The sequence below is a fragment of the Phalaenopsis equestris genome, unplaced genomic scaffold (assembly GCF_001263595.1).
Source record: "Phalaenopsis equestris unplaced genomic scaffold, ASM126359v1 Scaffold000402, whole genome shotgun sequence".
In the NCBI taxonomy this organism is placed as follows: Eukaryota; Viridiplantae; Streptophyta; class Magnoliopsida; order Asparagales; family Orchidaceae; genus Phalaenopsis; species Phalaenopsis equestris.
This window is the reverse complement of record NW_018164844.1, coordinates 1,162,237-1,189,021: the sequence shown is the minus strand read 5'-3', so window position 1 is coordinate 1,189,021 and position 26,785 is coordinate 1,162,237. Positions and strand designations below refer to the sequence as shown.

Sequence of the window (26,785 nt, the reverse complement as noted above, 5' to 3'; positions counted from 1 at the left end):
ATTAATTGTAAAGAAAATGTCAAATCAAAATCATTTTAATATTCCCTTGTATAGTTGCATCCCACGAATCTCATCGTTGGTGTCATATTAGTTATCATCCCCATCTGCTCCGTCTCTCATATTAAAAAAAAAACGATAAGAAAAAAATAAAAAATTCTAGAAAAAAAAACAAACCCTCGAACTACTCTCTCTCAATCTCACCACATCCCATTTATGCAAATCCTTCACTCACTCTTGGCTTCCTCCCTAGCCCGCATATCTTCTCCACACTAAATTCTCTTCCTTTGCTTCACACATCCTTGGGTCCAAGGCACTCCCCTTCACATCCAAAATCACACTGTCATCCACTTGCTCACCTGACTTCCTCAACATAGCTACAAATCCTTCCCATACAATTATGCTCCCTCGCAAACAGCACCACCAACCGTCATCCCTAGCTTATTCGGCAAACAAAAGACTCCCTTCTTTCCATGTCCCTCACACGCCACCTTACTCGAGGGATCTCTCCTTCCCTCAACACACTTGATCGAGCATCTCTTTCACCAGCCAACATCGTCAACATTAGGGTCGTAAATGAACCAACGCACTCGATGAACAACTCAAAGTCGGCTCGATTAAGACTTAATCATGTTCATTCAAATTAAAAAATAAACAAGCTTGAACAATTTTTAAAAACTCGAATCTTAGATGAACTAAACATAAACATAATCGAACTTGTTCATTTATGTTCACGAACAAACTCATTTGTTGTTAAACAAGTAACCTGTTAAATATTCGATATTAAGCTCGATAATACTCGATATATTATTTCAAAAAATATATATATAATGCATGACAATAAGCTCGATGATAGCTCGTATTATATATGATATATTATCTAAATAAAATTTAACTATAATTTATTTAATTATATATTTAATAGTAATATATTATTAAATCAATAAAATTCTTAGATTAATTATCAATTATATATTTATTTTATTAATATATAATTATTAATTAAATATTTATTTATTAAAGTTTAGGTATTACATGTGAAAATACATGAGACTTGTGTGATATGTATGAAATGTTCCCTTAAATTTAATTTTAAATCCCCACAAACCTTACTTTCTCTCTAGCCTCTCACACTTTCGACACTTCCAATTATGCCTGAAACAAACGAAATCCCGAGTTGTTAGAGATTGAAAGCAATGAAGGCAACAATGAGATAGCACCGTGCAAGGATCTCCGAAATTTTAGTCTCTGGTATATCTCCCCTTTTCATTATGCTCCTAAATTCTACCCAATTAACCCTCAAATTTCTTATGCTTCTTCGCATTCCACTTCACGCGCTTCAACCTCTTTAAATCCTATAAATCCTCCTCCAATTTTCAAGAAGAAATGGGATTTAAGATCCTATATGGTTTAAAGTTGTCATTTTTGTTGTTTAGACAATATCTTAGATTTCAGGAAAAATGGAGGAGAAACGGAATTTAAAATCCTTCAGAGCTTTATTTTGTCATTTTTGTTTATTGGCAGGATTTAGGTAAAATCTTGTTTAATGCTGCTTCATTAATTTTGGGCAAAAAAAAAAGGAGAAGCAGGATTTAAGTTCCTGTAGGTTTTAAAGTTTTCATTTTTAGTTGTTTCGTAAGATTTAAGTTAAATAATGCTTAAATGCTACAAAAAACAGCCTACTAAATAGCCCCTAAGTAAGATTTAGGACAAAATGGAGAAGAAACGAAATTTTAGATATTGTAGGGTTTAGAATTTATAATCAATAAATTAGAAATTGTGATCAAATTTATAAAATTATTTATTAATTTTTTTTATTAAAATCTGGATACTTGTTTGAATTTTTAGCTCGTTTAAATACTCATTCACTTGTTATAAACAAATCAAGTTCAAACATTGAAAATTTTAAACAAGTCAAGCTTAATCAATATATAGTTCATGAATGTCAATAAGAATATGGTGAGTTTTCTTAGGGGGTAAAGGGGATGAGATCCCCTATATTGGGTTCGAGGGGGGGTGTTGTCCCCAAAAATGTTTTTCTGTAGAGGGATGCAGTGCCCTAAAGCATAAAAATCGAGCGCGTGATGCTCCAGTGCCAAGAGAGGGCGTCATAGCGCCCACACAGGTCAATGTACAGGTTCAGAAACAGAGCAGTCAACACCCCAACACTAAGAGATTAGAGCATCAACACAAAGAAGGGGCGTCACAGCGCCCAATCACGGCACCCCGACGCAAGTAACCGCATTCGGGCAGTTCGAGGCTTAAAATCATGTCTTCACTTGGAGATCGGTGTGCGAAGAGAAGTTGGATTTCAAAGGACTTTGGTGTGAGGAGAAAGAAAAGGAGTTGTTCTTAAGTTCCAAAGTATAGTGTTCATGAGCTCCAAAGAGTAGAAGGGCTTGAGTGTAGTGTAATTTGTACAATTCCCCTCATTTTTTATACTGAACTTCTTGGCGATGTGACCTTGTAATTTTTTTTCCCATTCTCGGTTTTTTCCATGTTAAATTTTGGTATTCTTTATGTTTTCTGTGATTTATAATTTGTACACTTTTGTTCAAAGTTTTATTTTGGATCTCTCAAATCGATTTTTCGCACCTCTCACCCAACATAATCAAAAAATAATCTCCTATTGCTAAAAAAGATAATTAGCCATAGGACTTGCGCCTATGATAATCATAAAATTCCAGTTAACTGAGAACGAAATATCGGGTAGGTTTTTATCTGACATCTAATGCCTTCTAAAATTTTAACTAGGAATTACAACTTCCTTGAGAAAATCAAATGGAAATTTTCGGAGCCTGTGAAAATAAATTAAGGAAGCATCTCCAAAAAAAACTTGCTCAGCCCACCCCAATGATTCTTCAAATTTAGCAATGAATTAAATTACCTGAAATCCTCAATAAACAAACCTTGATCCATAAATAAACATTGTTTTCTTATTCAAACCATCTCCAATTCTTAAAGTGAAACTAATTCCTATGTGACTTGCAATTGAAATAGTCCTTGTCAATATGTTCACAAGTCGTCAATACAAGAAATGCAAAATTCATTACATCTTAAGAATTATTCATGTGACACATCAAATACACTATAGAACCCAAAAAAAATTACAAAACTAGTTGATAGTCAACCAAAACCAAAAGCTCATGTTGAATTCACGTCGACAGCATTGCATATTGTAAAGTGCATCCCAAAAACTTCAATTATTCAAACTGAGCTGATAAACTACACAGTCAATGCTAGGAGATCACATTCAGAAAAATGTATCCCTATCACATCCTTCTCATTGCCGGTTCAAGCCACAAAAATTAAAAAAAAAATGTTACAAATGATGTTACATATGTATGGGTTCATCAAATAGCAAGACAAGATGGCAGAAAAAAAAAGGTACTAAATACTCCATAACTAACCCTTATGATACAAAGGCGACATAAATTTTGGTAGTAAATTCAAAATGTCTGATCTTATGGAACACATACATGCCTTTCAAGTATAAGGAAAAATACTGCTCTTCAAGGTCGATCAACAGAAAGGCAGATATCTAGTGTTAATTTTACATGTGAGTGTGTGTACATATGCTGTCCGTGCACACACTTATATGTGCATGTGGAAGTGCGTTAGCCTGCTCAGGCATGTACGTTAGTATATGTTGTGTAGTGTGTAAGTTCATGCATGTGAGTGAGTACGTGCATGTGTGTTTGTTGCATGTGCCATGAGTGGAATTGGCACCAACTGTAAAAGGGAGATACAACAGGACATGAAGTTTACAAAACAACACAAAAAGCCAACAAAATGTTTTCTGCTTTCTTTTTTTCTTTTTCATATTTGCTGTTTCAGAAACTGAAGTTCAAAATTTTAAATTTGAAATAAAGCTGCATCAAAATAAATTTTACTGTCTACCATCTGCACATACCTACATGAGATGGGAGAACTGTAATATGTGGATGTGAATGGTACCACCCAATGACCCTTGTAGTCCTTCCAATCGTCTGTGACAATTTGTTCCAAGGGGTCAAGTAGAACAAAGAAAACAAGTAACATAATCATAAAAAGATTTATAAAAGTTTTGAAGAACAGGTAGGGTGACCCCTTAGCATCTACATTGGGAACCCATCCACTTATGATGATCTCCTTGAGGCTGGTCTTAAAAAATAAGCTTATATGAATACTTCGATAATAACATGACAAAAACCCTAAGTTCAACTGAACCCCAACTAATCTCAACTTGGCCACAAATCTGAAAATAATCCCCATGCAGGGACGATGCCAAGAAAACTAAAAAGAGAAGAGAAAGGAGAAGCCAACTAAAAGATCTCCTTAATAGAAAATATGAGCGATGATTTACCTTGAAAAAATAATTGGAGCATATGATGAGCTAAGAAAAACCTCGTTGAAAATACGCGAGCGTTAAAAGGGGATAAGCAAAATAGTAGGAACCCTATTCCCACTTGCAGCTGCAGTAAAATATTTTTTTCTTTTTGGCGGTGCGAGATTGCGCATAGGTCAAAATCCCAGGTGTGTTAGCAGCTAAAGAGGAAGCAGCCATTAGCAGAATATGTAGAAAAAATAGAGAGGAACGAGATGGAGCCAAAGGAAGCAAGGAGGCACATTGCTAGACGTCTGATGTGGAAGTGGAACAAAAATAACTAACAAAGAACCAGCCTGAAGAAGAAAGGTTACTAAACTAGGCGTTAAAACTAGAGACAGCGTGATCACAAGCAACAATAAACCAAATGTACCACGTGAGCAAACAAAGATCATGGAGCTACAAGCAAGCAAGTGTCCTAACAGCAGCAGCTCACATAAGAGTGCTATGGTGCTACGGTGAGAACCCTAATGCTCAAAGGTGCCAGCAGCACGAGAAGAGCTAAGGCCCAAAGTGCATGAGCTGGAGTTGCAAGCTAGACCCAAATGCACCAATAGCACCATTGGATCGCATGAAGTAACAACACCTCACATGAGAGCTAAAGGATGCCAGGAATGCTGAGTGCTAGAGTAGATGAAGAGGCCCGGAGTAAGCAAGTTGTGTGAATGCAAAGAGGGTAAGCAAAGGCAGGTTTTTGCATGGTCAAAACATCTTGAATAGTCTTGGCCATCAATTGTAAACTTTGCCAATTTTAAAGCCAATAAATTGTAGGGAATCCATTTGGCAATAGATGGTGTCTTATTTTAAGTTGTTAACATGCATTATTGTTCTATGTTGCATTAGTGAACCCTAACACTTTAAACAACCTACATCAAATTGATATTAAAGAATTAAGTTGTATCAACATATCACTCGGAAGTGAGGCAAAATAGCCTATTAAGGAGAATTATCAATTATCTTCCAAAACCAATTAAAAGATTCACAAGTAAAATTTATAGTATCACTCGGAAGTGAGGCGACATATCAACATATCACTTGGAATTGAGGCAAAATAACATCAAATTGATATTAAAGAATTAAGTTGTATCAACATATCACTTGGAAGTGAAGAAAAATATCCTAATAAAGAGAATTATCAATTATCATCCAAAACCAATTAAAAGATTCACAAGACCTAATAAGTATAGGAAATAAAAAGTTAATGATCAGCTTAACACTACAGAATTGGATCAATTTCTAAGAAAAGGATTTATTAGGGAAGCTTAAGTCCATTTAGGGTCTATTTGAGCCAGGTCCAGCTTTTTGAAGAAATGACTCTGAAGCTGCTGTAAAAGAAGTTGTTGTTTAAAAAGCTACGATGACCATTATAAATTTATTTTACTTTCAAAAAGTCCGACCGCAACTTTCAGACAGTCACCACACTTTAACAAGTCAAGTTGAAAAACACAGCTTTCTCCCATAGAATTTTCTAGAAAGCAGCAGAAAAGCAATTCCCCAAACAAAATTGTGGTGGCGGTCTAAAAAGCAAAGGAGCCAAAAAGCTGTCCCAAACGAAACTTTAATGTTACTTTATTACTTGCACCTACTTGATGAACAACTTGAACTCTGCTTGATTAATACTCGATCATTTTTTGTTCAAATTAGTAAATAAATAAGTTTGAAATCGGAGCTTAAATAGATCAAATTTGAACAAAGTCCAACTCACTTGTTAATGTTCATGAACAAACTTGTTTGTTGTTCAACGAGTAATTTGTTAAATGAACTATGCTTATATGATAAATTATTTAAATAAAACTTGATTAATTAGAACTTATTTAATAATATATTTAATAGTAATATTTTATAATTTAATATCACAGTGAATATACATTTCAAAAAATTTTAAAAAAAAATTATTTTGATGAACTATATTGTTAGTACTCATTTATGTTATTTGATTGTAAAAAAATACTTATAATTTATATATTATTTTGTTTACTTAGTATTCACCAGTTAGATGCTAATTTAAAATTTATTCAATTACTTATTTATTTAAATTTGTAATATCATTTGTTAATAACTTTATATAAAAAAAATAAATACTAATTTAAAATTTTAACTTTTTTACTAATTTTACATTAAATATCATGTACAAATCAAATGTTTAAATCAATATAAAAAAATCAAGTACTCAATTGAATTTTTAGTTTTTAAATTAATCTAAACAAGTAGAATATAAGTCAAATATGAATATTAAAAATTTTAGAAAGGGCAAGTATAAATATATTTTTGAAGCTCGTCTTCAAGCTCAAACTAAACATAAACAACTTATGATTCTACCAAGTCAAGTCCAACCAGTGTCATACTCAACTCAACTTGGCTCGATTACAGCCCCACTTGCACCCAAAAATGATCAAAGTGGGAGAACATATATGGATAGCTAAGTGATTGACAAAAATTTCTATCAAATATCAATTACAAATTCCAATGATGAGATGATGTGCATTGGGATGTATTTTCTCAAATAATGATATAAGAAATGGTTGCCATCAAACAAACCTAATAGAAAGAGATGAATTGCTTATAAGATGGAAGGATTGTTTGTATGAAAGATTTGAGATACATTTCACAATAAAAAATTCCATAGGGTACTCTCACGAGAATCTTGCCTTCAATAACAATAAAAAATAGCCTAACTAATTACTAAGATTGCCTGATTTAATATTTTTTCAAAATTTCATGGGATAAGTTTGTCATAGAAATTGAAGTATTGAATTAAGATAAACATTCAATTATTTATTGTAGTGTGTTAATTGAAGTAAAACATAAGTATTCCAATTATGAAAGGAAATTTTATATCATTGAACAATCATTTCGAAATTAGAGGTATTACTATTTGGCTAAGGAATTTGACAATTTGTATAAATCATCAAAATTTAAAATACTTTAAATCCTTAAAAAATTACAACATAAGCAAGTTAAATGGGTTGAATTATGACAATGATATAAATATATGCTAAAATATTGTCTTGGGACAAACAATAACCTCACTAATGTTTTAAGTAGAGTTGTTTACACTCTTACCATGCAAGTTAAGGTGATTGATATAAGTCACAATAAGGGGAACTATGTTAACTACAGGGCTTTAATAAGAAATATCTCGATTTAACAAGTTCTTCGCAAAAGCTTAATAAGGATTTCATTATTAAGAATGTCCTCCATTTTAGGGGAATTCATCTTTGCATTCCTAAATTTTCTTTTAGAGATTACCATCATCTTAGAATTTCATGATGATGGTGTTACAGGACATTTCCTTTGATAGAAGGCTGCAGTCATGACAAAAGATGGGTATTATTAGGCAAACTGGAAATGAGATGTTGCATGTATAGTATTATGGTGCAAAAGCTATCCAACAAGAAAATAAAACAAAATATCAAGTTTATATACCCTTACCTAGTTTATACAAAACTAGAGAGGATGTTCGCGTAAACTTTGTTCTAGGATTACAAAGAATGTTGAGAAAAAAAACATTTATATTTTCGTAAAGATTGGTCTCGTTTTAAAAATGCATATTTTATTAGTAGTTAAACTAAATGTATTATAACGAAAACTAGTATATATGATAAAAATATCAAACTCATTATTTACTTCTGAAAAAGTTCTATGGAAAAAAATGAGAACCAATTAAAACTTACTATTTATCACCAACAAACTAATGATCAAACAAACATAGTTAATAAAAATATGAGTGATTCGTTATATTATATGATAAACGAGCACATCAGGTTGGAATTCAATACAGCTTATAGCTAATTTAGACATAACTCATCTGTGAACATGTCTATAGGCACAATTCCATTTGAAATTATCACATGATATAAGCTTAGTAAACAAATAGATCTTGGTGAACCTCTGGTTGAATCTAGACCCAAGGAATTTGAACAGTCAAGTGCAAAGCGCATACATGATCTGCATGAGAATATTCATAGAAAATTGAATTATGACATCTGTAATCCTATTGTTGATGTAAACAAAAGAAATGAAATTACAACTAGGTGATAGGATAATGAAGCCATTTTGCACTGGGGCTAATGCTTACAAAGTAAATATACCGAGGAGCACTAGTAGCAATTCATCTTCAACATAATTGATTAGATTTCCCCATCTTACAAAGTCACATCTAACAGCTTGCCAAACAAGTCAATTGAGCTTATTCCTAAAGCTACAATAGATGATGGGATTGGATCCAATATTCATCGTGGATATCAGAGGTATCTTATATATTAACATGATAAACCCATTTATGAAGACTCGGATTACCTTTTAGAAAGCATGATAGTTATGTGCTTTACTTGACAAATATCAAATACTAAAATCTTAGAGTTGAAATTTCCCAAGTTAAACATAAATGAAAAAAATATTTTAAGTGTGAAAAAGCAGTGATTTTTAAGATCAACATGACAGTTTATTTTGTTTTGAAGTTTGCATTGTATTTTTTTTTTAGTTATATCAAACATATTTTACTGGACATTTACAGGAGGATGCACCTTGGTGTATGCATTTTACTGATGATATCCTTCTCGTGGATAAGACGAGAGAAAGAGCCGAGGAAAAACTTCAATTACGGAGGTCTACATTAGAGTCTAAAGGCCTTCATTTGAGTAGAACTAAAATTGAATACATGGAATGTAATTTTAGTAGTAGTAGCTCTAGTGTCAGAAGTGTAACTTTGGGTGATCAGATTAAAATGTCTGAATGATTTAGATAACTGGGGTCTTTAGTTCAAAGTGATGGTGATATGATATAGATGGGAATGCGGAATGCTAATAGTAGAATTCAAGTGGGTTGGTTGAAGTGGAGGAATGCTTCGGGCCTTTTGTGTGATAGAAAAGATTCTCTCAAACTGAAAGGAAAATTTTATAAGATGGTGGTGAGACTTGCAATGCTCTATGGCGTTGAATGTTGGCCTTTAAAAGAGAAGCATAATACTAGGTTAAGTGTTGCCGAGATGAGAATGATTAGGTGGATGAGTGGCTTTACACTTAGAAACAAAATGAGAAATGAATATATCTGTGATAGGGTTGGTGTAGCTCCAGTGACGGACAAAATTAGAGTGTCGTCTTAGATGGTTTGGTCACATTAAACGTCGACCAACCATCTGATAATCCTATTAGGAGAGTAGATGTTTTATATTTGACTTATATTAAGAAAGGCAGAGGTAGACCTAAGAAGACTTGGGCTTATTGTATAAAAAATGATCTTAATTTGTTAGAACTAAATGAAAGTATGACACTAAATAGGACACAAAGAAGAAAAATATTTCATGAGCCGACCCCACGTAGTGGGATTAAGGATTTGTTACTGTTGTATCAAACATATTTCTAGAATTGATCCTATTAGGAATAGGTGTTCCCATTATTTCAATTTCCTCTTTAAGTTTGGTTAATTGATACAAGAGCCAAGTTAAATTAGCATCATGAACAATTTAGTTTTAATCTTATCTGAGAAGATCTTGCCATCGATTAGAAACTAATTAAATGTAGAAATTTAAGGATGTGCTTTAGAGAGGGAAGTGAGAAGGGGGATCCAAGTGAGGGGGTTATGGAAAAGGATCCAGGCAGTCCTTTCAAGCCAACTCAAAAGGTATGAGGGAACTAGCAACATGGAAGGGCATTCCGGCTGTGCTAAAGAAAAAGACTGTGAGCAATCATGGATAAGCCCCACGACCTCACCTCAACTAATCAAAGAACTTGAGCAAAAGTTGGGGGAAATAGAGAGTTTGATGCCCAGCTCATTCACAATAAAAAAAGGGACTTTCACGTCATAAGTTGGGTGTGGGTTTGGGCTTGTGTGTGTGTTTGTGTGTGTGTTTGTGTGTGAAAGAGAGAGAGAGAGAGAGAGAGAGAGGGTTAATTGAGTTTGTCACTGCTAAGCAGCCTTGAAGCCTAGTTAGAATCAAAGGGGAAAGACAATGAAATGTTTTCGGAAAAAAAAAGTAAACATTTAAAAACAATTCATTTAAGATCAAAATGTAATTAACCCTTTAATAAAAAAAAATATTAAATGCAAGGATATTTCAGCCTGTGCTGTTGCTGCAGCCAACTGCTCAGGATTTGTCTCCACTCGATCTTTTCGACGATCAGATCTCATCTGAGGTGATGCACCCCATATCAGCGCAGTTTTGTTACCATTGTTCAAGTCCTGCACAATTTTTTTCAAAACTTTAAACAGTAAACATTAAAAAATGAACATACACTCACAAAACGAAACAATATAGTTGAGAAAATATAGAATAAAACCTCGAATTTTTAACATAATCAAAGTTCACCATTCAAGAAGAATATAAAAATGATAGTTGCAATCAATTCCTCATTTAAATTTAAAAAACTTTTAAATTGTTTCTTTCATTCAAATAATTGTAAGCAAATCAGAACGCTTATATACCATTTCACAAACAACCAAAAGTATAGTTAAAGTCCAAATAATTGTGAGACTAAACCAAACAATTTCTCACAAGCCTTTTTCTCATTCATATGGTGTTATTGTTTTCAGGTATGAGCCCTCAATAACTCAACAAAGAACAAGATTCTACTAAAGAAAATATATATCATTTCTATAAGCTCCACAAACCCTAATGGCCTATTACTTATTTGATAATAACAAGTCTTCCAAGTTGCCATCTAGTTGTTTGCCTATGTATCAGGTTTGCAATTCAAGAGACTAACCTTATGTTGTCTAGGTGTTTCATTAAGAATGGTTAAAATGAGAAGTTGGCTTGGGAGCTCTAAATTGTCTCAAGATTTTATATTGATCATTTTTCCATTGGTTATCAAATCGATCTCATTTTCTCTATTTAGACTTATTTAGCAGTTATGGCTCATGAACTTTTTGAAAAGCCTTTGAATGTGTTTATTATGTCATATTATACATAAGTTCGAAGTTTCATTTAGTTTGGAATTACTTTTATCTTTAAAAAATATAAATTTATAGATAATTTCCCAACTAGATTGTTATCTATTTTGAAAAGTAATTTTTATGGTTAGCATGCTCTTCTCAAAACTCATCACTCCATCGTGTTGAATAAAATTAATGTCATATAGATCAATATTCATAATTTTTTAATGAATGCTTATATATATTTTTATTTTTTCAATCTATACTTTAGTTCATTTGGAGAAAATTAGACATATATAAATTTTACTAAAAAATATATTCATCAGTTAGTCATATATACTCATATGCCGTTGACATATGTCTGAAAGTCTCTATCTGGATGTTTGAACTCAATGCATATATGACAATAATTCACATAAATGTCATCGGGTTATATCTGTTGCATAATGAACCAGGCATAAAATCATTGGCTAAACAAAATAATAGTTTCTAAACTAAAATTTGTAGCTTAATTCTTTCGTGATTTAATGATGGATAATAGCGTAACAATGAGACTAAAGAGTCCCACGTCAACATGCTTGTTCATGACCATAATTATATAGAAGAAATTCTAAGAAAATATTTCTCTGTCCTTAATAGATTTAATAAAATTGTTAATAATCTTGATGCTCTTTGGAATGCATACACTATCCAAGAGTTGGTAACAAAATTTATAAAGAGTTTTTTAAAAAAAAAAATTATTAAGATTTTGCTAAACGAGAGGGATTTATATGTCGTCGTCGTATCTGAGGACAAATATTAATCTACATATACCTTGGAATTACTCTTGATCTCCTTCATTTGTTTACGAGGAAAAAGTCTAAAGAAATAGAAGATGATGAGGGATTTTCCATGAAAAAGGGAAAAACTATCTTTGGGATCCTCCTCATATCTGCTAACAATTTATCTTCTAGCAAATGAGATGACTAAAATGAGAAGCTTTACCAAGGCTCCAAAATGCTCAATGCTCTAACAAATAAGAGGACATAAGACATGAGTTTCTCCAAATGTAAGGACAAGGAGGTGATTTCATCTTAAGAGAATAATCATTCAAATATGAAATACAAAAAGCCTCATCACTTTCTCTAGCAAGAAAAAGGAGAAGGGCTAAAGTGGCTACTTGTGTAAGATATGGTCTAATTTCCTCTAAATTCCTATAAATCTAAAGAATCTCTAGTTATGATTTTGTTTAATTAAATTCAAAGATTTATTATCAAAATTTAAGTTAAAATCCATTAAAATCCAATATCAAATAAAATCCTTAAATTCTAGCCACAAAACCAACCATCTATCACCTCATGCTGATATGTAAACAGAGAAAGCTCTCATAAAATGCCTTGGTCGAGATTGGATATATACAAGAAATCTTAGTTCGATCAATGACTAAAAGTGATTGGAATAGGTAGTCATCCAAAAGTCAATTATGAGAAATCTGGTTCACAATAATACCGTTATAGGACTCCTAGAAGGTTTTTAAGAAGTGAATATAGTGGGGAGGTGATTGCAAAATAGCGGGAAAGAGAATATGCAAGGCCGATGGTATTTGGAAGAGAGGATGGAGTGAAATTTGCTATTACATGGCAGGTCGTAGCAGTTCAACAGCAGTATAGACTAATAACAATGGTCGAACAGCCAAATAGTGAAATAGGAGCGACAAGAAGTATCCACGACCATTCCTGAGCAAGATACAGACACGTCACTTGCAAAAAGAAGACGATACAACACTTCAGAGAGCATTAAAAAGAGAACAGAATCTCCAAACACAATAACAATAGCCAAAAATCCCCAAAATAGAAAACATATAAATAGTCTAATGCTAGAATAATTAGAAGAAAAGTGATGGGAAATAAGCTAGTAAAAGGCAAAATTTATGAATTTGATAGCAGGATGGTAAAATTGTCTGTTTCATCAGTATTGATGGTCCTATGACAGCAGAATCTTGTGTTCGTGAGATCGAATCCACTTGCGAGATTCTGCAATTGCGAGGTCAAGGACTGCAATTACGCGGGTTGCTCCACATCATTCTCCCTAGCAAGAAGAAGCTACTTCTTGTAAACACCCGGATCCCGCTATCTAATATACTTTCCCACAAAACACCTCACGGGATTTTCAAAACTCTGATTCATCACACCTATCTGGCATCTAACTATGGGTATGTCGCTGAACCAAATTGAAACTTAATATCCAACTTATTCCATAAAATCTTCCATAAATTACTAAAAATCTTTTCATCTCTATATGAAGTAATGACATATTGGACCTCTCTTAGCAGTGACAATTTATAAGATAGCATATATATCCGAAAATCCTAAAATTCTCTTAACTAGGTTTCCTTGTGTTTGGTATCAGCTCCTCGAACTCATGACCATTTTGGATAACTAATATCAATCCCGTTGGTGCTTTTCTCAAAGCCTGCAAAAAAAAAGTTCATGAAAACACATCTACAAACTCTATATGAATGCCCATTATCTTGGACTCTTTCGGAAACCAGAGTACAATACGTTTTTCATCTTTGGTGAAAGCATGTGATTTTGAAGCCATCATGATATATGCAATGATCATGCTAATAAAATGTGACCTGCATCCATAGCTACCACATCACAACACACTTGCTCATGGAACTTGTCTCCAATAGAAAACTCTATGAGACATCTCATATCAACATTTTTTGTTAGTATGATTAAATGAACTAACATTACTAATGATCTCAAAAATTCCTCAATCACATTCTAAGCATCATATTTTCTAGCACAACTTTCACAAATTGTATTCATTTGTGATTTTAAATTTACCATAGTGCTAAACTCTTTAGTGAAAATTGGAAGAAAATACAAAATCTACAAGTTTTGTATTTCACACCATTACAAAGTCACTCCCCTCCCACATCTCATGGTGTGCCACAAAAAATTAACTTGCATTGCAAATGAACTTCAATCTACACTTTCCTGTAACTTCAGAGAATATAAAACCAAATTGCCCTTCTACTGCATGTCAATTTCTTACATCTATATCATAAAATATCATATGATTCAGAAGAACATAGGAATGAATAGATGCACAATGAGTACAAAAAACTTGGCGAAAAACAAGGGGCATAAAAAACTTAATATAGAAACAAAACCAGAAAAGAATATCTACTTTAGTCCATATATTGTCAAATCTAATGTAATTACTTCTAGCAGTATCTCATCTCATTTATAGTTAGTTCAGAACATCATGAAAGTTAGCATAGCTCTCTTTCAACTTCAAAACGCATTGTAGGAGTTTGAGGTCAGGCATAGCCACATTCATATGAAGTTCAAATAAATATAATGCTTAAGAAATATTTCAGCTCTGCTGTTCAATCCTGGCCCAAAAATTACTTCTGCAACATATAATGAACTCAAATATCAGTTACAGAGCTCGTAGTCCTGTTAATAATACATTAGGCACACAGTGAGACTTCTGCTTGCTGAATTTGCTGCTTTTACAGTAACAATAATACAAAAAGATATACAAAAACAACAACAAGCCTTTATCCCTTTAAGTAGGGAATAATACAAAAATATAGGAAAATTAAAAATAAAATATGCAATACAACTGAAAATTTAAGTTCTTATGTGGTGCAGACATGAATTTATGCAGAAAATTAAATTAAAAAAGGAAGCAAAGAACAGCTATAGTACAGAGAACATAAGCACAACTTCAAAACAAATATAATACGATGAGAACTACAATTCTCAATTAAAACTCAAACTGTTGCGAATTTGCCACAAATGAGTTCAACTGTTAAGACACTTGAGCAATAAAAGCAACCAAACAAAGAAGAGTTCTACTACTAGAAAAACCAGCTTCAAAACATACCACACAGCAAAATGCTTATGTATTTACACATCTAGCACATACACTTTAATATTTACAAAAATATCACTTTAGTGACATAATCACATCAACATATATGAATGAAAAGGTGCATTAAAAAAAGTTAATATTGTTGATATTTTTGATGTGATATTAAAGATTTGAGATTTATACAAAAAAAAAAAATCTTATGATTTTCGGTGTTACATGTGTAAATACAAAAGAACTATGTGAATGTGTAAATCTCCCGACACCCCACAAAAAAATTTAAAAAAAAAAAAAAACAATAGTAGAAAGGCTTTATATCGATCAATAAAACGGTCATATTTCCTCGTATCCAACAAGAAACTAGTTATCGTGAAATATCCACAATGCTTTTCCTACAGAGAGAAACAAGATCGCCTCCGAAACCTAAACCCAAAACCCTTTCAATCACAATCACCCAAAAAAACATGAAAATACTGTACAGCAACTCAAAACAAAACCTGAATGTCTCGGAGAGGAGGCCAGAGCAAAGAAACCAACCAAAATTAAACTACTTTAACAAAGTGATCATAAACTAAGACGGTGAGAAAGGAGGGGAAAAGATTACCTGAATGTCTCCGAAGAGGAGGCCCATAATCTCCTCCGTCTCCGTGGTCAGCGAATGCGTCAGGCAAGTCAGCCACACATCCTCCGACACCTGAACGCTCGTCAGCGGCATCTTTCGCCCGCCGCGAGGCTCCGGCAAGGTTTGTGACCGTGAATGATTTCAGCCCGAGCTCCACTCGTGCTAGCGCTGTCTATATGTTTCGATCATTGGATACTCTGCAGGCGCTTTTCGGCTGATTTGCGGGGCGAAATCTGTGGATCCACCGCGGTTGGCACGTGGATTCCATAGTTACACATACAGTACAAAAATTTTAGGGACATTTACATCTTACATATATACCATTCAACACCTTTAAATTTACGTGTAAAATATCTATACTTGTACCATTCAAATCCTTTATATCACATTAAAATTATTATTGTATGTTGAACTCAAATCTATATATAAATCATACCTCAAGGAAATAAAATGTAAGAAAAGAGAAAGAGATGGAGAGAAGAGTGCAAAGTAGTATACAGAAATATGTCATGTCATATCCACAAAATAATCTCTTATTCATAGAATAGATGATACGATATATGAAGTTACACATTGTTTCTACTTTAGTAGGGTTGATATAGAGTAATTTAGGTATTTTATATGCAAGAGACTATAGCTCGGCTACCTTATAACTCGGTCGGTTAAGCTCGATAGGTTTCAGTTCGGTAAGATATTGTCATCAGCTACATTGATTTGAAGTTTTCGATCGGCCTATGATTTTTGAGTTGGCAGGACAGACTCGATTGGTTGGGTTTTGCTGATCGGTTGATTCAATTTGGTTATCGATCATCAATCCTTAGTGAGGAGTTCCTATTGGCTAAGTGATTTTGAGCTATCGAGCGAAGAGTGAATCACCATAACTCGATAGGCAGCTCACTCCCCAAAAAGGAGAATCGGATGGATGATTCAGACTTCTCATGACATGGTTATCTCTCGATCTTTGATGAGGAGTCTTTGGGCATCTGTGTGAGAGTCGAAGGTATTGAGGGACGGGGTGTTTTCTTGGGCGTGGTATACTGAAGGGTGAATTTACGGCTTCGGTAGGCCTCTTTTTTGGTGGTTAACTTGCATCCTTATTTGTCCTGTATTGATCTGATTAGTTCGGGCTCAGACCATTTGGTCTTCTTTAGCCTTGTTAGCTCAAGCTCAAATGGTTGGATCCGGTCGGCTTTGACATTGGATTTGGTTCGAACTGCTACATCCAATAAGATAAGTGGGCTTGCTCGTCTTTTGCTGGTGTGCTCTCCTCAGTTGTACTTTTTTGTCCTAAAAACCATTGCATATTCTTGAGATTTGTGCTTACTTATTCTAGATATATATTATATTAACTTTTAAACTATAAAATACACCATTTCATACATAAATTAGATGGCTCATAAATAAAAATTGAAGTTTGGGTTTGAGATATATACAGGTGGTATGCATGCAAATCTTCCAAAATTTTATTATTTAACACCTAAACTTCTTATATTTATACAACCCTAATCGTTCCTATCACATCAAAATTATCACTATTTTAACTTTTAAAAATTGAAATACAAGTTCTTAGCATAAATAAGATGAGTATTTTAATAAAAATTAAAGTTTAGGCGTTTGATATGTAATACATATCAATTGAGTGGTATGTAAGAAAATCTTCCTTACATTAATCATCTGAATTTTATAATTTATTTACATGGCACTATGTTAACACTACATTAGCAAAGCAATGAGTCACAATCAAAGAGAGGTTGAAGTTAGACCCAATGAAAGCTTGGATCCACACCATTGTTACCACTATCACCCATCACCACGATTGGCCACCATTTATCTAAGGCTGAAAATGAACCAATGCATTCGATAAACACCTCGAATTTGACTCGTTTAATACTCGGTTACGGATGTTTAAATTAATATATAAATAAGTTTGAATATTTTCTTAACTCGATGGTTAAATGAATCAAATTTGAACAATATAACTCGTTTTTAAATGTTCACAAACAATTTCTTTCTTTGTTCAATAAGAAACTTAATAAATGATTTATACTTATATAATATATTATTTAAATAAAAAATAACTAACTAAAAAAAATCATGTTGTTCGATTACTAAAATCATTTACTAATAATTTTACATAAAAAATTAAGTGCATATTTAAACTTTGAATTTACTTACTAGTTTTATATGAAAAAATTATGTTGAAATTAAAATTTTTAATTATATATATAAATTCAGAGACTCATCTGAATTTTTATGTTCTTCAATTAATATAAATAAGTCAAATACAAATCTAATATAAACATTAAAAAATGTAAGCAAATCAATATGAACAGACGTGAAAACTCAACTTAAGCTTAAACTAAACATGAACAATTTATGATTTGACCCGACTAAATCCAATCCATTACATACACAAATCGGCTCAACTCAATTATAAACCTACTTATATTCCAATCAAATACCTATTTATGTTTATAACACTTTAGTGCCATGCACCTATACATTAAAAGATATAAACCACTTCTAAAATAATAGTAACACTCTTAATATAATATTAAACATTTGAAAGTTAAAGATGTTAATATGAAACTTAAATTGTTGGACATGTAAATACATAAGAATTATATGGTATTCATTCATATGCCCTCAAAGAACATAAATGAAAAATTACAATGGGGCACATACATAGCACACAATTCCTATGCATTTACATATATAAAGTGTAAATTTGCTTTTTTTACATTTATGCCATCAAATTGTTTCATATCACATCAAAAATACCCCTACTTCGACTTCACAAAAGTGAAATACACATTCTCATGTATAGATAACGTGGTCCATACGTAAAAATGAAAGTTTAGGTGTTCTATATGTAAATACATAGCAAATAAGTGGTGTGTATGTAAATCTTCCAAACAAAATATCCACACACATCGATCCAAAAACATATGCCATCAATAACTACCAACCAAGAACACTAAAAGAAGCTGAATTTTTTAGTTCAAATAAATGTAAGGAAAAAAAAAAAAAAAGAGTTTCTCAAATAATCGAACTCTAAGAATTTCCTTCTCATCCCCAAATAAGTTCAGAAAATATACACTGCTAGAGCTCCAACTACTGAGATGCACACAAACCTCTCTACAACAACAGCATTATTTGTTGATTCAGAAGCAATGTGGTCATCAAACCTCCAATTTTAGGAAGAAAAGTTATTCATGGAATTGATAAATGGCAGCTGATTGCAGCACCACTTTCAGCCTTTCGTTAACAAACAAGCAGGGAAAAAGGGCAGCAGTGCCTGCATCATCTTTTAGTTGACTTGAGCTTCTTTCGCGTTCTCTCTCGCCTTTCTTCTTCCTCGATGAGAAGGAGCTGCTCCTCATCCTCCCTCCTAGCAATCTGAGAACTGGAAGGGCCAATTGATTTTAGCTGGATGTTATGGAATATAAAAGAGAGAAAATTGAGGAGTATAATCAAGTTTCATTAGAAATTGGATGAGCCAAATAAAGTTTCTCTTGCATTTTACAGGCTTATATGTTCACAATTTATAACTTTGTGTCCGCTTTGTGTTTCGGTCTGCTATTATGATTATATTTGGGGAACTGATTTCTTGCTACTAACAAAAAATTTGTGTAAAAGTAAGTTGTTTTTTACAGCAAAATCTTTTACAATGTGGTTTTTATAAGACAGCTGATGTTTGACATTTTGGAAAAAATAAATATTCATTATTTACACTGCAACTTTCTAAGACGTTGATTTCCCCACCACAGCTGTACAATCAATAAATTCTAAAAGTTATGGCGTCCCAAACAGGAGCTTTTTTTCTGTCCGGACTCCTGACGTAGCTCTACGTGCGACGTAGGTTATTCGAAATAACCCGCGGTCTTTATTTTTGGGGTATTTCTGGGTTATTTCGGTATTATTGAAAATAACCTAGAAATAACCTGAAAATAACTTAAAAATAATTTGATCCGCAAGTAGAGCTACGACAGGAGTCCGCACAGAAAATTTTTTTTCACAAACAGACGATAGATAGCCAGTACAGGCGAATGTAAAAGGAGCTTGGTGTCAAACAAAAGGCATCACCGGTGTCTTAGATAGAAAGGTACGTGCTCTGACTATTTAGGGTCTTAATTAGTTTTTACTAATTGCAACTCATAATAAATCTGAAATAACATGCTCATTTTTAGTTTATCAAAATTGTAAGAAAAATGGGGCAATCAAAATCAACCTGATAGAAGCCTAAAACTGCATAACTGTTATGTACTCACAAATAAATAAACAAAATTTCAAGACACAGCCCACTGCTGGCATTATCAGAATCAAGCCCACTCCTTCCGAGCTAAGATACAGCTACATAGATATAGAAATTTCCCTTCATTCAGTCCTCATTTATGATGGATGGATGGAGCAACCTTTCCTTGCGATTTGATTTTAGCTGATATTTTAATCACATCATCCGATTGGTTTGGCGAAAAATATGATTTAATCATGCATTAAGCATGCAATGCAGCAACCAAATGGAGAGTCTAGAGTGTGAGAATCTTTCTTAGCATGTATAGTATCACAGTTAGAATAGCTTCAGTTGAAGATGGGGAAAAGAAAAATAATCAAAATATAAGAGGACCTGAAAGTTAAAACAAGACCGAACAACCACGACTGCCTTTCTCCAATTCTAGCTTACCTAACTACTTTGATCTAGCCAGGAATAGAATAAGCCTCCATTCCTAGTTTAATCTACATGAAAAAAACAAAAGTTTCTACATGGGAAAAACAAAAAGTGAGAAAATGAATCACACTTGAACTATGGGCTCCGAAAATTCACGTCCAACACTCACAAAAATTCATGGTTCAAAGTTAAATTTTTAGAAGGAAAACTGGAGTTTAAGATAAAAAATACTGGAGATTTTATCCTCACTTCACAAGCACAAAAAAATCTTTTTCCAGATTTTCCGAAAACATAAGTCTATATCATGAACCCACCAATTATAAGAGAAAATGTTCAATTAAGACTGATCATTAGATACTAAACATTTAACTTATAGTATCAGTAGTTTGAATTTAGAATGAGAAAAATTTATCACAATTTGCATGGAGAAAAAATGGGTCTGGTTGATGACCCTATTTAAGATCTCGTAGTTTCATCATCTCGAGTTCTCATTGACACTGATCAACTTAGTCAAAAAGATAGTTGACTCAATCAAATCAAAATATCATTGTCTGTAGACATAGGTTATCGCATTTAAAGGAACCTGAGTAGAAGCTTGTCTAAGGATACAGTTTCAAAGTGAACTTAACTGATAAAAAGTTTTGTGCCCTACCAAGTACCCTATAATGCATAAGGGTTGAGCCAATGTGAAACATCCAAACTTTCAAACATGACTGTAATACAACTATGTTAGTTTACAATTAAACGCCCAGTTAGAAGATTTGATCATAATCGCTCCTTCTGTGGTGTCATTTGACAACAAAAACGCATCATCAAATGACATATGCCACATATTAACTAGCAAGAAATTTTTTCAGTAATCATGAAAACATGGTTAATAAAATAATAACTTTTCATAGGCTTAGGTTAACCTTAAATTTATCACCCTCTATAAACTAATGTAGATGACATATAAATTTGCTCTTTAGTTCGGTGTGATACATTTTGCTTGAATATTTTACATTTTAAAATTTTATTAATATTTTACCATTTTAATTTTGATTTGTGCCAATATAACTTGCATTGGAGATTTAAGGCCACTTTGAAGATAGGATCTTTTTTCAATATGGCCATAATTGAGGCATTCAAATATTATATTTTATTAATTTGGAGTTCGTTGACTCAGCTTGCTTCCATGTAAAGGATTAAATTCATGATTTGCAAAAAGCGTGAATTTATTTTGAAAAATTACCATATGCAGATCATGTAAACTCTATCTTTATCATAAAGGATCAAGTCTATAAGCTAAAAACAAGCTTTATTTTATGTTAAACAATGCCAAAGCATTTTGAAATGATTTATTTATTTATTTTGGGTAAATAGCCTTGAAAACTGCATATAAATAAACGACAAAATACCTTGTGTAATTCATTGAAAAATATTTGATTCTCATCCTTGATGATGAGTGAATGGTATTAGAACATAAATATGAATTTAAACATGTAGTTCACTACAAGTCTTATGGTCCAAGAATACGAATTTAAATATTATTCTTTAATATAAGTACTATCAATTCCAACACTCATGATGTGGAGGATTGTACTCGCAGCCTGCTTGAGAGTGCATGCATGTGTTAAGTTTGAGTTTTGAATTTCAAAACGAATGCTTTTAGAGCAACTAGCCACACCTCGAGATGAGGCAAACTTGAGTTTCTCATTTTTTCATCTGCAAACATTTCCCGGCCCTATATGCAAACGTTTAGCGTGCTGGTCAAAGCACATGCAACGTATTAATTTTGGCAATTTGACATATCTTTTGGAAAGCAAGCAAGCTTTTATGTGTTTGCACAATTTTTAATGCATTCACATGACACGTTATATACTTTTTGAAGCACCTACACAATATATGTTCACGCTTTGAATGCACTTGCATGCTTCTTAATAAATTTGTATGATTATCGATGCACCTACAACATTTAGTCGCATATTTTTCAAAATACCTGCATGTATTTTAAGGCATTATGTCTAACTTGAAGATTGCCACATAAAATTTGTACAAAAATTGATATTATTCGAATTTCATTGTTTGCACAAATATTTTAGCAATAAGAAGCGTGCCGATATTTCATTTAGAGTTTTTAAAGATCACCTTATGCTTGCTTAGACGTGTGATCTAAGAATTTGATAATGTTAGTTAATAATTTGAATTCTCACCGTGCACTTTACTAGCATTTGGTCTTCAGTTCACGGAATTCTGCAAGTTCAAAAGGCCGTATCTGCAGTAAGTTTTTGTTCTTATTCTATTAAGTTCTCTATTCCGCAATTTTGTTATTAAGACACAATATTTAAAGTGTTAATCTAATTCCCAGTTGTAATTGTTATTTTTATTTTAACTCACCTTAATCCCATACTTTCGATTAAACATTTTTTTAAGTTAAGTTTAGTATAAAGTTTGACAACCAACCTCCTGATCTCTCTACTGCATATGAGGAATCTATAAAGAGTGATGAGCCTACTCACCACGGTAAGAAATAAGTGTATGGGAGATATAAGCCACACAAGTGAAGGACTTCCAACCAAGTATGCTAGAAAAAAACGTGTATGTGTCTTCACACTAGCATGAAAGATATTATTTAATGTTACATCAAAGTATTTTATTTTGGCAATATGAAGTCTTCCTCCCCACTATGCTGAGACAGGTGCGTATGGAAGTTTTCACCATCACGAAAAGCTTGCTAATACACAATTTACCTACCTCAGAAAAAAATAAATATGGGTACTTAAGTATTGTGGCGAGTTCTCCATACATTATACCCTGCATGCACAAGCTAGATGAAATATTGATAAAATGGCGAAACAATAAGAATTTGGCAAAATTAAAATGCATTATTTATTTAATCTTTCCCTTTGTTTTTCTTTTTTTCTCCTTCTCTCTCTTCTTTTCTTATCATTTATTATTACTAGTATTATTATTAGTAGTAGTAGTATTATTCTTATTATTATTATTATATAAAAGAATAAAGAAAGAAGGCTAAAAGATAGAGAGGTAGACAAATGTAGTACGAGAGCAATTGAGAGAGATGGATAGGTAAAAGTTGAGAGAAATTAAGAGAAAGATAGTTGCATTTCAGTCAAGTTGCTAAATTTGTGGTGGCTAGTCAAACTTCGTCGTCAACAGTGCGGATTTAACTAGGAGGCGAATCAGATAATTTAGGGATTGAGAGAGAGGAGTATGGCGGCTTTGGCTTCAGTTGGAGATGGAAAAATGGAGAGAAGGAGAGCTTTATTGGCGGTGGTTTTAGCAAGGTTTTGCCGCTAACCAAGTTTGATGGGTGAGATAGATAAAGCTGTAAAAGGAGGCGGAATTGGATTGCCAGGAAAAATTCCATGCATTACTGGTGTTGGCTAATGGTGGGTTGAGGGATATTATTGACAAGGTTGAGGAAGAGCTGAGGAGTGCTGAAAAGTTGGAGAAGAGGGTGAGGGGAGTGTGACTAGTTTGCACCAGGAAGACAAACTAGAGTGAGGGAGATGCGGTTGTAGAAGGAGAGAGAGAGAAGTAGCAAAGAGCGGCATAGTGGAAGTTCCATGAGGGATTAGAATAAGATCAAACGCGAGAGAGAGAGAGAGAGATGGAAAATATTAAGGCAAGCCGACCAAAGAGTGGGGCAAGGATTTTCTGCAAGGATGGGGGCATGTTGAGATAGCGATATTGAGAGAGATGGAAGGGGTTTTGTTTCTTTTTTTAGATTATTCTTTTACTATGTCAATTAAACCACCAGCGATGCTAAAAGTAGGGGATAAGTAGTGGTATTCTTAAGATTTCTGCTGGGATTAGACAGATTATTTTTTTTGTTAAATGTGCATGCATATAATTTCAAAAAGAGAAAATTATGGTGCATGCTGTGGGAAATCAGAGAAATAATTTTGTATTTCACTTACTTCACTGAATTGATAATACAAGGTATTATATAGGAGATTACAAGTAGAAAAAACTAGGAAACTATTTCACTAATTCACTTAATTTAAAGGATTACAAATTAATTCTAATTCCCTCAATTTAAGGGATTACCAATTAATTCTAATTCCCTTAATTAAGAGAATTAGAATTCTCTCACCCCCCCCTCCCCCCCCCCCCCCCCTCTCAAGCTGAAGAATAGATATCTTCCATTCCCAGCTTGGATACAAGATCATGGAAACTTGAACTGTTCAGCCCCTTTGTTAGAACATCGACTGATTATCTTTCTGATGGAACATAGGACATACACACTAACCCTTCCTCCAGTTTTTTTTTATGAAATGTCTATCAATTTCAATATGTTTTGTCCTATCATGTTGTATAGGATTATGAGTTATATTAATAGCTGACTTGTTTTCACAGTAGAGCTTCATAGGACCCTCTCATTGGATTCTCAAACCATCCAAAATGATTCTCAGCCACAGTAATTCACATAATCTTTGAGCAATAGCCCTGAACTCTGATTCTGCAAATAACCTTGCCACTATATTTTGCTTCTTGCTCCTCCATGTTACTAGGTTACCTCCAAGAAAAGTACAATATTCTGTAGTTGATCTTCTATTTACTAGGGCGCCAGCATAGTCAGCGTCGGTGTAGACTTCCAGAGTAAGAGTGTCATTCCTTTTGAACAAGATTCCTTCTCCCAGATTGCCTTTCAAGTAATGCAGTACCCTGTAGGCAGCCTGAAGATGAGGTTCTCTTGGATCATGCATGAATTGACTGATCATACTTACAGAATATGTTATGTCTTGTCGAGTGTGAGCAAGGTATATGAGTTTGTCAACCAATCTCTGGTACATTCTTTTATCCACAGCTAGTTCTTCTTTAGTTTCTCCCAACTTATAGTTTGGATTTATTGGAGTAGAGATTGGCTTAAGCCCAGTCTTCCTTGTTTCTGTCAATAAATCAATCACGTACTTCTGCTGAGATATGAAGATCCCCTGTGTGTAATATGTCACCTCAAGACCGAGGAAGTACATCAATTTCCCCAGTTTCTTTGTTTCAAATTCTTTTACTAGTCTCAGCTTAAATGCATGCTTCTCTTTCTCATCATTTCCAGTCACTATAATGTCGTCCACAAAGACTAAAAGAGCAGTCACTCCCCCTACAGCTGAATGTTTAATGAAAATAGTGTGGTCACCCTGGCTTTGTTTATACCCAGATTCCTTCATGACTCTTGTAAATCTGTCAAACCATGCTCTAGGAGATTGTTTTAACCCATAAATGGACTTTTTCAGCTTGCACACCTTGTTACTTATGTCCCCTTCAAATCCCGGAGGGATGTTCATGTAGATTTCCTCATTTAGATCACCATGAATGAATGCATTCTTAACATCATACTGTAGCAGTTGCCAATTGAAGTGAGCAGTCAATGATAACAGGATTCTCACAGTGTTCATTTTTGCAACTGGAGCAAAGGTTTCCTGATAATCCACCCCGTAAGTATGAGTGCACCCTTTGGCTACTAACATTGCTTTATATCTTTCAAGGAATCCATCAGCCTTGTACTTAAAAATCCACTTGCAATCAACAATATTTTTTTTCCTTCGGTTTGTCAACGATCTCCCATGTTTTATTCTTTTCTAATGCACTCATTTCCTCTTTCATAGCGTCCCTCCATTCCCCTTTTGACAATGCCTCAGACACATTGTTAGGAATGACAATGGTATTCAAACTCACAATGAATCTTTTGTGGGTTGGTGATAGGCGCTTGAGAGATACATAGTGAGATAGTGGATAGAGTGGATTGGATTCTTGGACTTGTGTCAATTCAGGAACGGTCTTTCTCCTTGAATACACCTAAGGAAATCTCGGGAAATCGTGAGTGACACTGGTTGGAGTAGGAGATGATAAGGGTTCAGGATCAGGTGACTCAGATGTGATTGGTTCAGAGGACTCGGGTTCAGCTGGAACAGGAGGAGAGTTTGATTCAGGTTCAACAACACGGGCTGACACATGTGGAAGGTCAAGGATTTTAAGTGGTTCAAAGGGCTCACAAGTACTATCTTCCATCATGGAAATCTCCCCCTGAAGAGAGGACTTGGGAAAAAAAGGGTTTATTTTCTGTGAAATTGACATCTACAGAAATGTAAAATTTTCTAGTAGAGAGGTTGTAACATTTATATCCCTTTTGAGTGGAGGAGTAACCCAGGAAAACACATTTGATGGCTCTGGGATCTAGCTTCCCTCTATGTCGTTTGTGGACATGAACAAAGGCAGTACACCCAAATACCCTGGGAGTGAGGCCATTTGAGGTTCTGAAGTGAGGGTAGAAGCTATTTAGGACCTCTATGGGGCTTTTGTTTCCTAACACACGGGAGGGAAGTCTATTGATCATATATGTGGAGTAAGAAACGGCTTCTCCCCAATAGGACTTAGGAACATTCCCTTGAAA

At 33.7% G+C, this 26,785-nt stretch overlaps 2 protein-coding genes across 2 annotated transcripts in view; both read right to left on the bottom strand.

The window, feature by feature from the left end:
* Nucleotides 1-15,973, bottom strand: part of LOC110026835 (lys-63-specific deubiquitinase BRCC36-like) — a 34,940-nt gene extending 18,967 nt beyond the window's left edge. Inside the window, exons 1-3 of the mRNA XM_020728001.1 lie at nucleotides 15,708-15,973; nucleotides 10,418-10,543; nucleotides 3,911-3,998 (exon numbers count right to left, since the gene is read on the bottom strand). Of these exons, the coding sequence (XP_020583660.1) occupies nucleotides 3,911-3,998; nucleotides 10,418-10,543; nucleotides 15,708-15,818 (325 nt within the window). The 5' untranslated portion in view covers nucleotides 15,819-15,973. The remainder of the gene's footprint in view (nucleotides 1-3,910; nucleotides 3,999-10,417; nucleotides 10,544-15,707) is intronic.
* A 2,730-nt stretch (nucleotides 15,974-18,703) lies between these two features.
* LOC110026845 (protein SPT2 homolog) overlaps nucleotides 18,704-26,785 on the bottom strand; it is a 23,805-nt gene continuing 15,723 nt past the window's right edge. Inside the window, exon 10 of the mRNA XM_020728020.1 lies at nucleotides 18,704-19,131. Coding sequence (XP_020583679.1) covers nucleotides 19,029-19,131 — 103 coding nt within the window. The 3' untranslated portion in view covers nucleotides 18,704-19,028. The remainder of the gene's footprint in view (nucleotides 19,132-26,785) is intronic.